Below are 13438 nucleotides of genomic sequence, written 5' to 3'. Positions count from 1 at the left end.
ACCGTCAGCGGAAGTGCGGCACCTAGCAAAAAAAGTAAGAAAAAAAAAAAAAGAATGCGGGGCCCGTAACGCAAGCATCGTGCGATCTTCAAGCACAACACTTGAAGGGAGAACGCAGGGAAAGAATTTCGGTTGTGGAGGCTAGACGGGACAAGTGGAGATAGTGTCTTATGTTGGCAATGGCACTCGCCTCCTGAAATCGTGGGTCCACGGCACTGAAATATATATATCTCGGCTATAAACGAACCAATTTGAAAAATTCTTACGGTAGAACGCTCCCTACAGCGCAGGTAATAACTTCTAGCATATAACCACAAAATTTGCTATGTGGCCTCGTGAGGGCCCTTTAGAGAATTCGTATCTAATCTACCCTTGCCTTGACTTCGTCTGGATAAATACCAGCTTGATTACTTAGATAAACGTGACCAGGCATTTAAGATTATTCCCATAAGCCTGTAAAATTAATTTTAATGAAAAGACTCCGGAAAGTTTCACGAATACCCATAACATTTTTTTGCATTTTGTTCTTTTACACAGAGCGTCACTGCAACCTTATTGAATGATGTTATCTTTTTGCCGTGTAGCACTGCTAGAATCTGGGCCACGGTTTTGTAGCGATACCTTCCATTTGATTCTATGCTACTCTTTACCATCTAACCTTCGAGGCCAGCTGATCCTGTTGATAATGTGGGCGGAGTGTTGCTCTGAACACTGATCAAGAGCAAAAATCAGGAAAAGAAACACCATTGGAAAAGACATTGCTACAATATTGCAGCCTTGATTTATGTATCGAATGGCATTATCTACTAATTACATTAAGTTTTCACATGTGAGAGGAGTATTAGTTGTCAACTGTACACAGGTGTATAGTGTGCTATCGCTGTCTAATATATATCCAGTATCCTATCTTCACTCCCTGTCCATAACCGCCCGTCTCACTTTACTGGCCCCCATTCAATACATGCAAGTTATAATGGCAGAGTTGCAGTGCAATCAGCAGGAATTTACTAATCCTCCTTTTCACTTAATGATATAAAGAAGCAACTAATTACTACTATTGCTTATAATACTCTTATTCTTTGTTCACTTAACAGTGGTGCTTGGCTAACTGCTATGCTGCTTCACTGCGACCTCTTCTTCAGCTTTTTCTTTCTTCACAGTTTTAGGAGCGAAGAACCTTAAGGCCGAGCCTTGTCCTTCCCTCGTCGTCCGTAGCTCTGGTTTGCATGGCGTCCGCTAGGGGCGCTGCGGTGCACAAGGGCTATATAAGCGCTCGTTCCCGACGCGCGCTTTCTCTCTTCAGCCATAGATGATAATGGTCCCTTCTGATAACGGCACGCCCGCTATGGATGAAAAGGCGAGAGTGGCGGCTCAACTGCAAGCGGAGTCGAAGGCTCGCAAAGCTGCTGCAGCAAGGCGATGCAGACAACAAGCGGACCCGAAGTATAGGGCAAGGGAAGCTGCAGCAAAACGGCAACGCCGGCAAGCGGACCCAGAGCTGAGGGCTCGCAAAGCTACAGCAGTACGGCAACGCCGGCAAGTGGACCCGGAGGTGAGGGCTCGCGCAGCTCGCGCTTGATCCGAGCATCGGCGCTACCAACCTAGAGAACACTTCCAGCGTTTTGCTGCCGCTTCCCACGCTCACGCCGCCTCTGGGCCCGCTTGCCGGCGTCGCCGTGCTGAGGGCTCACACAGCTGCAGCAGTACGGCAACACCGGCAAGCGGACTTGGAGCTGAGGGTTCGCGCTTGATCCGAGAATCAGCACCACCAACCTCAGGTAGAGAACGCTTCCGTTGTTTTGCCGCCGCTTCCCACGCTCTCGCCGCCTCTGGGTCCGCTTGCCGGCGTCGCCGTGCTGCTGCACTGATCACAAGGCAGTCTTAATGAAGGGAAAACGAAGTCTGCACCTCAATACCATATACGACCAATAAAACAACACTGTATATACTGTACACATGTGTTGTCACTCATTTGCATGTTCGAGTGGGCAATGTACAGGGGTTTCACGGTTACCCGAATGATCCCCCAGTGCTTCGCCCACTCATTCACATCGTGGATATTTGGTGTATTTTATCTACTCCCTTGCATTGCAGCACATAACATATATATTTTTTTTATTATTATTCTTTTTTTTTTTTGCCCAGCGCATGCACTTTCTGTGCAATACATACACACTTCATTATTTATACCTTTAGAACTAAGCACACAAGCAGCAGCGAACATGTTTCAGTAAAGACTAACAAGCAATACATTGTTTTTAGATTGTAGCAGCTTTTTCAGCAATTTAACTGTTGCCAATTTTGCCTGCTCTAACATGTCTAGATGAACTCACTTGGAGCAAGCACACCTCTGGTGTCCATCATTAGAAGACTACCAAGGGTGTGGCCGTAGTCTGACAAGCGATACTTTTTTCACGAACAGAATCTTTCATAAAGCAAGACTCACAATATCGTAGAACAAGCCTAAATTCATCAACTTCTCGGAGAACTAGTGAGTGTTGGTAGGTATGCAGTTTGTACGGCTGCACTTGTGAAGTACAATCAAATCAAGAGTGCTGTCAAGAGACAGATATAGATGCTACATCACAGCTATGCCGGTAGTCTGCGCAAAGGTTCAAAGTGTATGTCGTAGTGTTCTTAGAAAAGCAGACTTCTAGCAAAATCTGTACAGGGCTTCCCATGTTGTCAATGCTTAGAAATAAAACACAAATATCAAAGGCTGACATTACAAGCAGTTGTAGGTGCTGTTCAATATCATAAATGTATTATCGTGGTTCTGCAAGACAGTCATATCAATACATTAGTTAAATTTTCACTGCTCTTTAAACGTCATACAGACTTCCATCGATACATTCACAAAGCCTATCATGCTTTCACTGATCTGGCGGTATTGAAAGCGAACTTTGGTTACAATAATGTTTTAGTTAATAATGTTTTAATGTTTAGAGTTATGATGCTTCAAAACCAAATACCTGGCTCGCTTACAACACCCTGAGTCGTAAGTGTTGAAAACTTCATATCTATTTACTTGTGAGCAGTAGCTCACTCTACTCGCGAACATAAAACTGGCCTTCCTGTGACACGCTCAAATATAAACCTTGAATTTTAGCTGAAACCCTGCAAGTTCGAGTTCACTGATCATGTCATGTGGCCGTAACCTCAGCTATTTGATAATCTCCCCCGCCCGTCCGCCTCCAGCGTTCTAGGTGGTGTTGCTCCACTACCGCTACTCAACTTTTCCTTCCGAGACGCGCGCTATTGTGTGAACAACCTCGTATCTGGCAGCTGCCGCCAGCGCATTACCTGTTCGTTATCGCCTTTCTTTTCAAAACGGTGCGCGTTCAAGCGCTGTTTTATACGTATAAGCCGCGCGCGTCGATTTGAGCACCGTATCATATCCAGAACGTAAAGAACGCCGGCGTTGAGTCCGCAGCCTCAAACGCGGTACTAGGCTGCACGTGCAATAAGGCGTGTAGGGCAGCGGCAGCAGGTAGCGACTATAAGTCTGCAGCAACATTTCCTGAGACATGAGGTCATTATGAACACCCAGAAAGTGACTTCACGGGCGCGACGTGCGCACACAAAGTGGTCCTGCGGTTCCGAAACTATGTGCCCCGCGTCACGAGTACTGCTACGCCTGTCCCGCGGTTGCAAGAAATTATCATATTCTTATTAGTGACTGGCGTCGCGTGATGTAGTGAACCTGTCCACTGCCAACAGAACATACCTCGGGTCCAGGACGCATAAGACGATTATCACGTCTCCATTGACGCCGCCTGCGCCCGCCGGTTCACGAGAGTACGAGCCGTATGAGTGCCAGCAGGACAGGTCGTTTTCGCGCGAATAACGGCGACTTTCGCGCCATGCGGTCTCAAGGCCGCATAGCCGTACAAAAAAATATATAAGTTGATTGGCCGCCAAGCATACAAGTTTTTCTTCATTTTTATTGCACAACCTGCATTTTTTTTAGTTTATGTTCAGTTAATATAGTTTTTGTGGCTTTGGGACGTGATATTTATGTAGAGGCATTGTATTTTAGCGTTCACAGCCCATAAGCTGCTGTCACCTGGTGAGCTCGTAGAGAGGCACACTATGTGCTGTTACGAGTGCTCGCCAGGTGGTCTATCTTCGGCAGCGAGGACTTTCGGAATGTTGCCGGTCGGTCGGCACGGGAAGCATGGATTGCGGTGATTTAGATGAGGTACGTGAAAGTATTTGCGGCTTGTCACTCTATGACGTGTACTGCATATTAATATTTAACGCAAAATTAGTTGAAGTGCATGATCGCTTAGCTTTAGAATCATTCATTTTCCTTGAAATAAGCCCTTTCCTGAGCACTACTCGGCGTTCCGCATCCTATGGTCAGCACCCCACTTCTTGGGGCGTAAACGGCGCAAACAAGGTTATTGCGATCTCCTTGCCCCATTAGCTCGGTGCTTGTCATTATAAGCGATATGCAAGCGGTTAACGTTGCATGCACTTTTTCTTCTAGCGTTATTTGTAACATTGCGGAAACTCCCAAGCCGCTGTCAACTGGCAGCACTGTAGCCTATCGTGTTTACACACGTTAGGTCTTGAATACGTGTTTTTATTTCATATCAAGGTATTTGCTGCCTTCGTCGTTGTTGAAACTACCGCTCGCGACGTCGTTTAGCAAACTGCGCACAACTTTCCTGGGAGCTGGTGTACAGGTACAACGAAGCGGCGTTTCTCCCACAGGTTGCGTGCCATGCGGTTGCGCCCCGTTGCGCCGAGCGAAAGCTGTCGACGCCGGCTCCGAGCGCTGTTTTGTTTCAAACTGCGCACAAGCCTCACAAAATTTGTGTCGGCGTACAAGAATAGCTACTAGGTAAAAATTTACTGATTCTAAAGAGCATTTCCAGCTTTTCTACGTGCAGAACGAAAACAAGTATCAGCTCATTCCGAAAAACCGAAAACGTTTACATATAGTCTGCAGAGAAAGTTTGTTCGCAGATAGTGGTACTTTGCCGATTTCAGACGTAGCGCATAAAGCAGTATGCGAGAGCTTACACTGTTCTTTTTTACACTTTTTTTTTTTTTTTTTCACTTTGCAAAAAAATAACGGTCGCGTAGACGGTGGTGACCAACACTAGGCTTCTGACATAATATTTCCGAATACTCATTTTTTGCGTTAAATGAGAGTCCTAGACCTATAAATCATATTAAAAAATAGTGACAAGCTCAAAGTGCGGTGAATAATTTAGTATAACTGATTTTCTATAGCCAGTTTCGGTTTCGTTTCCCAGGAAGATACTTTGTCGTGACATCACGACACAGTATGTGGTCAAGTGAGAGCAGGATAGTGCGACGTTTTGACGCACGATCGCCCAGTCGTCCGCTATGCACTCTAAGAACAGCTGCACCCTTTGGGGTGCATTTTTGCCACACAACGATAATCGTCATCTGTCTTGCTTGCGTTTCCTATGTTGAAAACTCTGCACTTCCTACTTTCCTGTCGAGAACGCTGTGTCACGCTGATAACGCTCTTGTCGTTCGTGACCTAGAAGTGCCGGATGCACAGCGTTAAAGAAAGGAAAGCCACGCAAGTCAGATGACGATCATTGTTCTGTGGCAAAAATACGCCCAAAAGGGCGCAACTGTTTTTACAGTGTGCTGCAACATCAGCCCTCACGACGATTAGTCCCGCGTGATAAGGGTTTGCACGCGAGTCACTGGTGTATGTCACCGCGGCATAGCCAGAATAACGGCCTGCAGCATCCTTCATTAGCAACTCCAGAATCCGCTACTTGTGCTGGCAACACTGTCTAAATAAACAAAGATGGCTACGACAACCAGATTCGCGGTGGTATTATAGTGCCTAAAATATACTGGCCAGTATATTCTAGGCACTATAGCGGTATAGAGGCAGCTGTGAAAGACAACGACGAACGCGGGAGCAGTGGCACGAGAGCGTGCCGAGGGCGAGCACGGGCCGCTTGCTTACCGTTACTGCAACAGGAGACGCCTAATGTCCTTAGATTTCCTCCAAAAAATGTCTAGGGACTTTAGAGACTCCGACAGCCCGGGCGCATAAGATGCTTCGGACTAAAGTCCCTAGATATTAGATGCGAAGCAGCTTATGGTCGGGGCTATGTCACTCCCTCCCTGCCTCCCTCCCTCCATCCATACGCCGTGCGGCGTCCACACCCCTACTGCGCATGCGCATCCTCCTTCCCCTCCTCTCCTTGTCTCATTTCCTCTCGGCATTCCTTCTCTCCGACGCTCATCTCCGGATTTCGCAATGAATGGCAACACCTGAGGCTCCGCGCGCGATAATGCGAAGCAGCTTAGGTTAGAGGCGCGACGGTAGGCGCCCCAGAGGCACCGGCAACAGTCACCAACGCCGCGCGCGTTCGGTGAGAACGCGGGCAAAACGCCGGCGGCGTCGACAACAGTTCCGCGCGTTGCTGGTGCTGCTGCATGTCCAAGTTTATACAGCTGATAAAACTACCTTGAGTCGACCCCATGGCTGCTTCGCATACTACTCAGGGTTCCCCTACGGGAAGATGGTGTAATTTTTTTTTTTTTTTTGCTTTCTTTGGGCAGAAAATCTAGGGACTTTACTTCGGACCTAAAAAGACTTGGACTTTTGTGCCTTATACACATCTAAAAGGGCCCGTTGAAAGCAAAGCAACGCAGATTGTAGCGTAAAATATAAAGTTGGTACATCATAGAGTGCCAAAAACACTAAATGCCAGAATACAAACGTTAATCACAGGTTGTCACCAACGCTTCCGCCGCATCGATTCAGAAACTTTGGTCGTTGTTTCTCTTAGGATTTGCGATGCTTTATTTAGACAACAGAGAACAATAACGACTTTACCAGTCAGTCGTTGCCAAATATTTGGTAATTTCTTAATATTAGAAAGTACCGAATAGTTACTCTTCGAATACGAATAGTTACTGCCAAATATTCTATTGGTATTCGAAACTTCCATTATTAGGCTGCCACCAAATTTGACTAATTTTTCTACTTTTTCGCCCGTGGAAGCTGCGCTGATTCAGTATCTGTTCCAAGGAACTAAAAGCGCTGTCAAACGCTGCCGGACTACTTGGCGCAGTAACACACGTGCAGAAGCTCCGCCTCCGTATAGCTTTCCCTTCATTGCCACAGAAAGTAGTCCGTGAGTAGAGACAAAATTTTATAATAGGTAAATCGGAATAGAAACATAGAGATCGAAGAGACTGATTTCATGGAGTATAATAATTACATCAGAACCATAAAAATAAAACATTTCAGATTAAATTTGGTTGCAAGAAAAAGAAGCTTAAAATTTTAAATTTCTAGTTTAAAATCTCATTTATCCTAAACGAAACTCTTGAATGGCAGCGCTAACGTTCCCGTCGCTGTGCCCAAGAGTAGATCTAGGCGCCCAAGGATAGTGAATGTTGTACAGTTAAATCTAATCCAATAAGCCGGAGTAGTTTTTAAGGCGTGAGACTCGTTTTTATTGCGATCGCAATTATACGGACACTCCAGGCGCACTTCCGCCATCGACGCCGGCGTGATGTTCCGTGTTGAACCTTTTCGCGGAGCAGTTTGTTCTCGAGAAACGAGATGGCGCTTTCGGTGGCGCGCCGCACGATGCCTCAGCGAAACCATTATCGCTTCTGCTCTGTTTCTGTGCGATCAGATGTCGGAAATGCAACTGGGTTTTTGCAACTGGGTTTTTGCAACTGGGTTTTTGCAACTGGGTTTTTGCCGGCCCTTCTCGATACACGACTTTACTCGTTGATAAAAATTCACTCATCCACCAGCGTTGTATCGCTGATCTCCAAATAAAAGACTTCAACCCCGGAACGTCGGCAAGAGTGAGTACCGCTCGTTAAACAATGGCAGTAGCGCCGCGTAATTCTTGGCAAAGCAAGTTTAGCGCACGTTGTCTACACACACATCTACCTCAACTCGCACGCAATATTACGCCCTCTCTATCGCCAACGTATTAAGAATATGTGAATGGGCGCACACTTGAATCAATGCGCCAAAGCATGGGTGACAGCGACTACACCGACAGCACACGAATGGTCGAAGCTGAATGTTTCGTGACGGTCCACAGGAGTAAGCGACTTACTGGACGCAGCTTCCTCACTCCAGCGTTTTGACAGCGAGTTTCCACGGTCATCGAGTGAGGAGTGTCCATGTTTACCTGTCAGCGCGTGACACCGTGCTTGTTAATTTTGTTAGTAAGCAGACGGTTTGAAGTTTATGCGGCCGATAAAACTAATATCCTGACTTCGTATAGCTGTCTGCTAATTTGCCATCGCAGTCGATGCTCCGCCTTTTGGACAGAACTGCGACTTTTTCAAGAGGCGTGTGCCTCGATCGCACTGTACTGGATAAAGGCGCTTACGTTAAGTCGTCCACGTATACCTCAAGCCGATTTGATCATATGTGCTTAAGGTAAGAAGACATTCCATCTCGTATGCTTACATTCAAGACACTTGCACTCCCCCGTGGTGTCAAATTTAAGTTGCCTGTGGCGACGAATTTTTCGCGAAACCGTGTATCAGTTGTATAGCAATGTGCTCATTGTTTCGTTCATATGTGTACTTGTCTGTTATTTGTATTTGTCTCTGTCTTTGTGTCTTTTGTGTTCATATCTGTAATTGTATTTGTGCTTGTAAATTTGTGTTATATAAGGATTTCTGTACGGCTAGTGCCTTGTACTTTTTTATATTACATATTCTATCACGCATGCAATATTACTTCTAACATTTTTGGGTATAAACGTTCGCCTGTGACGATGAAGTATTCACAGATCTGCAAAACCTTGTATGATTCCGCTGCTAAGCACGAGGTCGCGTATTCGAATCCCGGCTCCGGCGCGCCCACATTTCGATGGAGGCGAAATGCAAAAACGCCCGTGCGCTTGCGTTGTAGTGCACGTTAAAGCACCCCAGGTGGTCAAAATTAATCCGGAGCCCTCCACTACGGCGTGCCTCATAATCAGAACTGACTTTGGCATGTAAAACGTCAGAAAAGAAGAAACCTTGTGCGAGTAGTAGCAATATTCTCATTGTTCACTTCATGCGTATACTTGACTGTTCTTTTGTATTTGTCAGTCTTCGTCTTTCGTATTCGTGTCTGTACTTGGCTGTTCGTTTGTATGTGTGTCTGTAAATGTCTCTTATGAGGATTTCTGTATAGCCATTGCCTTGTAGTACTTTTGATATTCTTTCACGCGCAATATACTGGCGTATAAATGCTCAACTACCCCCTTACTGTATTGCCCTCTGAGTGAATGTAGGTGAACTAATAACTAAACACGCGAGTGTGTTGCCGCGCATTTAAGGAAACCTGCGCATGTGCAGTAACGCCTGGAGGCGTGGTTTTCGTCTGCTACGTTTTATTGCAATAGCAATTATATGGACACACCAAGCGCATTTCTGCCGTCGTCGTCGCCGTGAGGTTCCGTACAAAGTCCAACGGCGATAAAATGCTGTATGCTGTATGTGCGAATGAAAGCGCGCGAGGGACGCGCGCTTTAAGGAGAGCTAACGCACTGCGGAGCAAACGCGACGTGTTCTGTCGTGCGAAAGGCCCTAGGGGATGGAGGGAGGAAGAGGAGGCGACGTTTAGCTGCAGCACCAAATGCGTATCTTGCGATCGGGCGCAAGGGGAACTGGCGACTCAATCTCCCACGCGAAAGGAGGAAAGCGGGAAGGCAGCGCGAGAAGGAGGGGGCGCGGCTTCTACTCTGAAAGCAACTGTGTACTTGTACTTTGCGCGGCTGAGGGCTGTCGCGCACACCGTATCTTGAAAGCGATTTCCACACGGCACTTAACGTTGTATGCGCTGTGCATTCGCCGCTAAGTTTCCGTTGAAGCGATAGACTGCACGAACCTTCGGTCGCTTCTGCCGCCGCGCTTGCTCACGCCAGCTTTTTGACAGTAGTCTGCGGTCATCGAGTGTGATCTATTCATGCTAGCTTGTGCGCGCTGACACCATGCTTGTTAATTTAGGTAGTAAGTAAATGTGTCCAAGTTTATGCAGCCGATAAAACTACTATCCTTACTCCGTATAGCTCTCTACTAGTAAATTTGCTTTCGCAATTGTTGCTTCGCCTTTCGGGCGGAACTGCGATTTTTAGGGCTCTCCAAGCAAGCTTTCGTAGCAGTGAATTAAACTTCGCCACCAGCAGTAGTGCACGAGGAGCTAGGTAGGGCCGTAGTCCCGAATCCAGCCTTGAGTTTGCGCGTCGCATGGTGGTTGACCGCTTCCCCATCTAGAGCCAAATCAACTGCATCGACTCCAGCCAACTGTTGTCTCTTGAAAGAAAGATTTTGATCCGTTCGTAAAGAGCTGGAAGTATATTGTCGACGTGTTCTTCAGACTCGGTAAACTTCCCTTATGCTACGTCTACGCTGCCCACCTGCACGCCGGAATTACCCGTGCCGGTTCTTGCAAAATGTCTCCAGAACTAGGCTGCAGCAAGTTCTCTGTGGTCTTCTTTGTCGATTTCAACAGCCACGTGAGCTGGTCCCAGCCTGATGAGCCTGCTCTATCCGAGTCTACCACTGATGTAAACAAGTGGGGGTGTTGTCGTTTTTCGAAATTCCGAATGCGAATCGAATAGGCCTCGCTGTAATTCGATTCGAATTGTACTCTGTATTTCGATCATTATTCGAAATTTTCGAATATTCGTTTAGTCTCGAGGCAGGGACCGATACGAGCGTAGACTGTTACGAGTGGTTTTAACGTTGTTAGCATTATTTGCCTACTTCAGCTACCTAGAGCATATATATATATATATATATATATATATATATATATATATATGTGTGTGTGTGTGTGTGTGTGTGTGTGTGTGTGTGTGTGTGTGTGTGTGTGTGTGTGTGTGTGTGTGTGTGTCGCTTCCGCCGCATTCGGCCAGCAAAAGTATTTCCTTTAAGATGCGCATTTTAAATCAAGAGGACGCCACCCTGTGAGACGTGGATTTGGAAACCACTTCTTATTCTTGCACTGACGTCATCCTAGGTGAGCAGCTGCGTTCGTTGGCGTCTCGCGCGGCTGCAACGTACTCCAACACAGCCTCTATAGGGAAGAGGCCTCTCCTAAGTTTTCCTTCTTCCAGTGAAGCAGCTAGGTTACCCGCTGCAGTGAACATGATACACTAACGCCATCCGAGGAGCCATATTGGAGAACCATCACGCTGAGAAGCTGCGTCCGTGACGTCATGTGAAACTTTTTTTTTTGTCTGGCTCTGTGCTATGCCCTCCTACAGCTCTTGAAATGTTACCACGTAGTCCCTTGAACTGGTTCTCACCAGCATTGCCATTCGTGTCCAAGCTTACATTATTGCTCCCAGCCTATCCGACTGTGACCACTGTGCTGTCACCAGTTCCACCCGTTGATTCGTAAACAAACGAGTCTATCGAGCCAGAACTCTCCCACCTTTTCGTACAAATCGACTTCACTCACCTAAACCATGTCGTCCACTTAGCTCTTTACTTGGTCCACACACCTGATGCAGCCTACGATCCGTGGCTCGACATGACGCTTGCTATGTAGCATGGAGTGTGTTCCCGTAAAGGAAGTATAAACGTCGCAGACCCCCTTGGATGACAAAGAAACTGTAGTAAACCTAATCAAACTCGGAAGAACGACTTTTCAACAAAGCACGCCGCATCTTCCTGGCGCGAAAGGCCTGGAATACCTTTTTTGTATCTCCCGCAGCAACTATTGCACGGCCTTGCAGGCGAGGTTTCAAATAACCAAAACTATTCTGGGCCCGCTATTGTCGCCTTCGGAAACATGGGCCCTCATATTCCCACATTAAGGCTCTTCCTACTGCAGTGTTTGACATAGCTGCACAACCTATTTCCCAACCATTTTTAGGGCCTCATTTGCCGAGTCCACTCCCCACTGAACACTGTGCTCTTCAACCAGAGTGTGTCGATCAGAACGAGACTGGTGCCACAGCTGCGGCACCACCTGTACTAGAGGCGGTGCAGGTATCTCTTGCTAAAGACTTCTGCATGAGGGTATTTTCAGAATCTACACCCCATTCGAGAGACTCGCGGGCTAGGTTCATGGTGTCCACCCAGCATTCCTCAAAGTACGGGCTGAAAACACTGGTCCTGTTGTCACTCATCTTTTTTAACGACTTCCAGTCGAGGGGTCATTTCCCGCCCTTTGGAAGGTAGCAGCTATCAGTCCTTTATACGGAGGGAACAGTGGTTCCGAATGGAACATCGACTCGCGGACCGATCTCCATGATGTGTACGTGTATAGTCCGCAGCATTAAGGAGACAGTTTTAATAAGTGAGCATATTTATTAGTCACATAGAGAGCTCTTATATAATCGCAGCTAGACCTCACCAACAGCCCGCCATGGTGGTGCAATAGCTATGCCGTTCTGCGGCTGAACACGCGGTCGCAGGTTCGGTACCTGCCGGCGGCCGCATTTCGGTGGGGACATAATGCAAAATGCTCGTGTACTTAAATTTAGGTGCACCTTAAAGAACCCATTTAGGTGCGCGATAAATACTTGGGTGGATGTCAGAGGTGGCAGCCCCACGAGGAAACGTTTCTTCGAGACTTGACTGTAAGGCACAAAATGCTCGTGGAAGGAGGCCAAGCTCAAGTTTAACGTCAAAGGTTCACGGGGCGCTTGATCTGAGAACAAAGAATATTTCCGCAGCCTGAGCATACAGCCTGGTATCGGGATTTCCAGCCTGTACGGCCAACATTGTGTTGCTATACAGTTTTACCTGGTGCAGACACATAGAGTTTGGAATTTCAACGTTTGCGTGGAACCAGCGCACAGTGAACTTCTGACGCGCCGACTGTGCCAGAAGACTACAGCCGTTGGTTAACGAACAATTTTGCAATGGTATACAGTTTGTGTACCATCGATCTTTGGCAAATCCCCTTGAAAAAAAAAACTGAAGGCAACAAAATACAAGGTATTGGCGCCCGCCCTGCCTCTGTTTTTGAAATTACTGCTGATATTGCTTCATCGGTTGCAACTGCCGCGGCTGCCCACTGGCTGTGCTCGCAGTGGCTCAACTGCATGCTGTGCCCGAAGACGCGGGTTCGATTCGCGCGGCTGCGCTAACCGCGTTCCGATAGAGGCTATATATGCAAAAACGCTCGTGCACATGTATGCAAACATTGGAATTACATTAATGATTAAATGAACACTAGAAATTGACTATACAGTAAGTGTTCTGCATATAGCAAGACGGACATTCTGAACGTGGCGGAGAAAAGGCGCCAAATTGGGACACCTGGCCACGCCTCCACGATGTTTCCGCGCCATCTCTCCGTGACGTCAGGTATTTTGACAACGTGTACTCGAGTCTGCGGTCAACTGTTTACGGGTATAAACAAGGACTACATTGCGTCCTAAGTAAATGATGTTCGTGATAGCGAGAGAGCCAGGATGCCTCACTATATGCTCTTGCGTATAGT

General features: G+C 47.1%; 2 protein-coding genes across 3 annotated transcripts in view; one reads left to right on the top strand and one right to left on the bottom strand.

Annotated features, from left to right (window-relative positions):
- LOC119433454 (uncharacterized) overlaps positions 1–3848 on the bottom strand; it is a 58035-nt gene extending 54187 nt beyond the window's left edge. The window contains exons 1-2 of one of the 2 annotated variants that reach the window (XM_049659369.1): positions 3728–3830; positions 1774–1859 (exon numbers count right to left, since the gene is read on the bottom strand). Coding sequence is in view for 1 of the 2 variants with exons in the window: in XM_037700660.2 (XP_037556588.1) it covers positions 3728–3745 (18 nt within the window). In the remaining variant the exon portion in view is untranslated. Of the gene's footprint in view, positions 1–1773; positions 1860–3727 lie in introns of both variants that reach the window. The other variant, XM_037700660.2, reaches the window with a different exon arrangement.
- Positions 3849–4162: 314 nt separating this feature from the next.
- The window catches only part of LOC119433771 (MAP kinase-interacting serine/threonine-protein kinase 1-like), a 117884-nt gene continuing 108608 nt past the window's right edge, over positions 4163–13438 (top strand). Inside the window, 1 exon segment of the mRNA XM_037701019.2 lies at positions 4163–4201. Within this exon segment, the coding sequence (XP_037556947.1) occupies positions 4178–4201 (24 nt within the window). The 5' untranslated portion in view covers positions 4163–4177.

Source organism: Dermacentor silvarum, chromosome 11 (assembly GCF_013339745.2).
Source record: "Dermacentor silvarum isolate Dsil-2018 chromosome 11, BIME_Dsil_1.4, whole genome shotgun sequence".
NCBI classification, from domain to species: domain Eukaryota; kingdom Metazoa; phylum Arthropoda; class Arachnida; order Ixodida; family Ixodidae; genus Dermacentor; species Dermacentor silvarum.
This window is presented reverse-complemented; position numbering and strand designations above follow the sequence as displayed.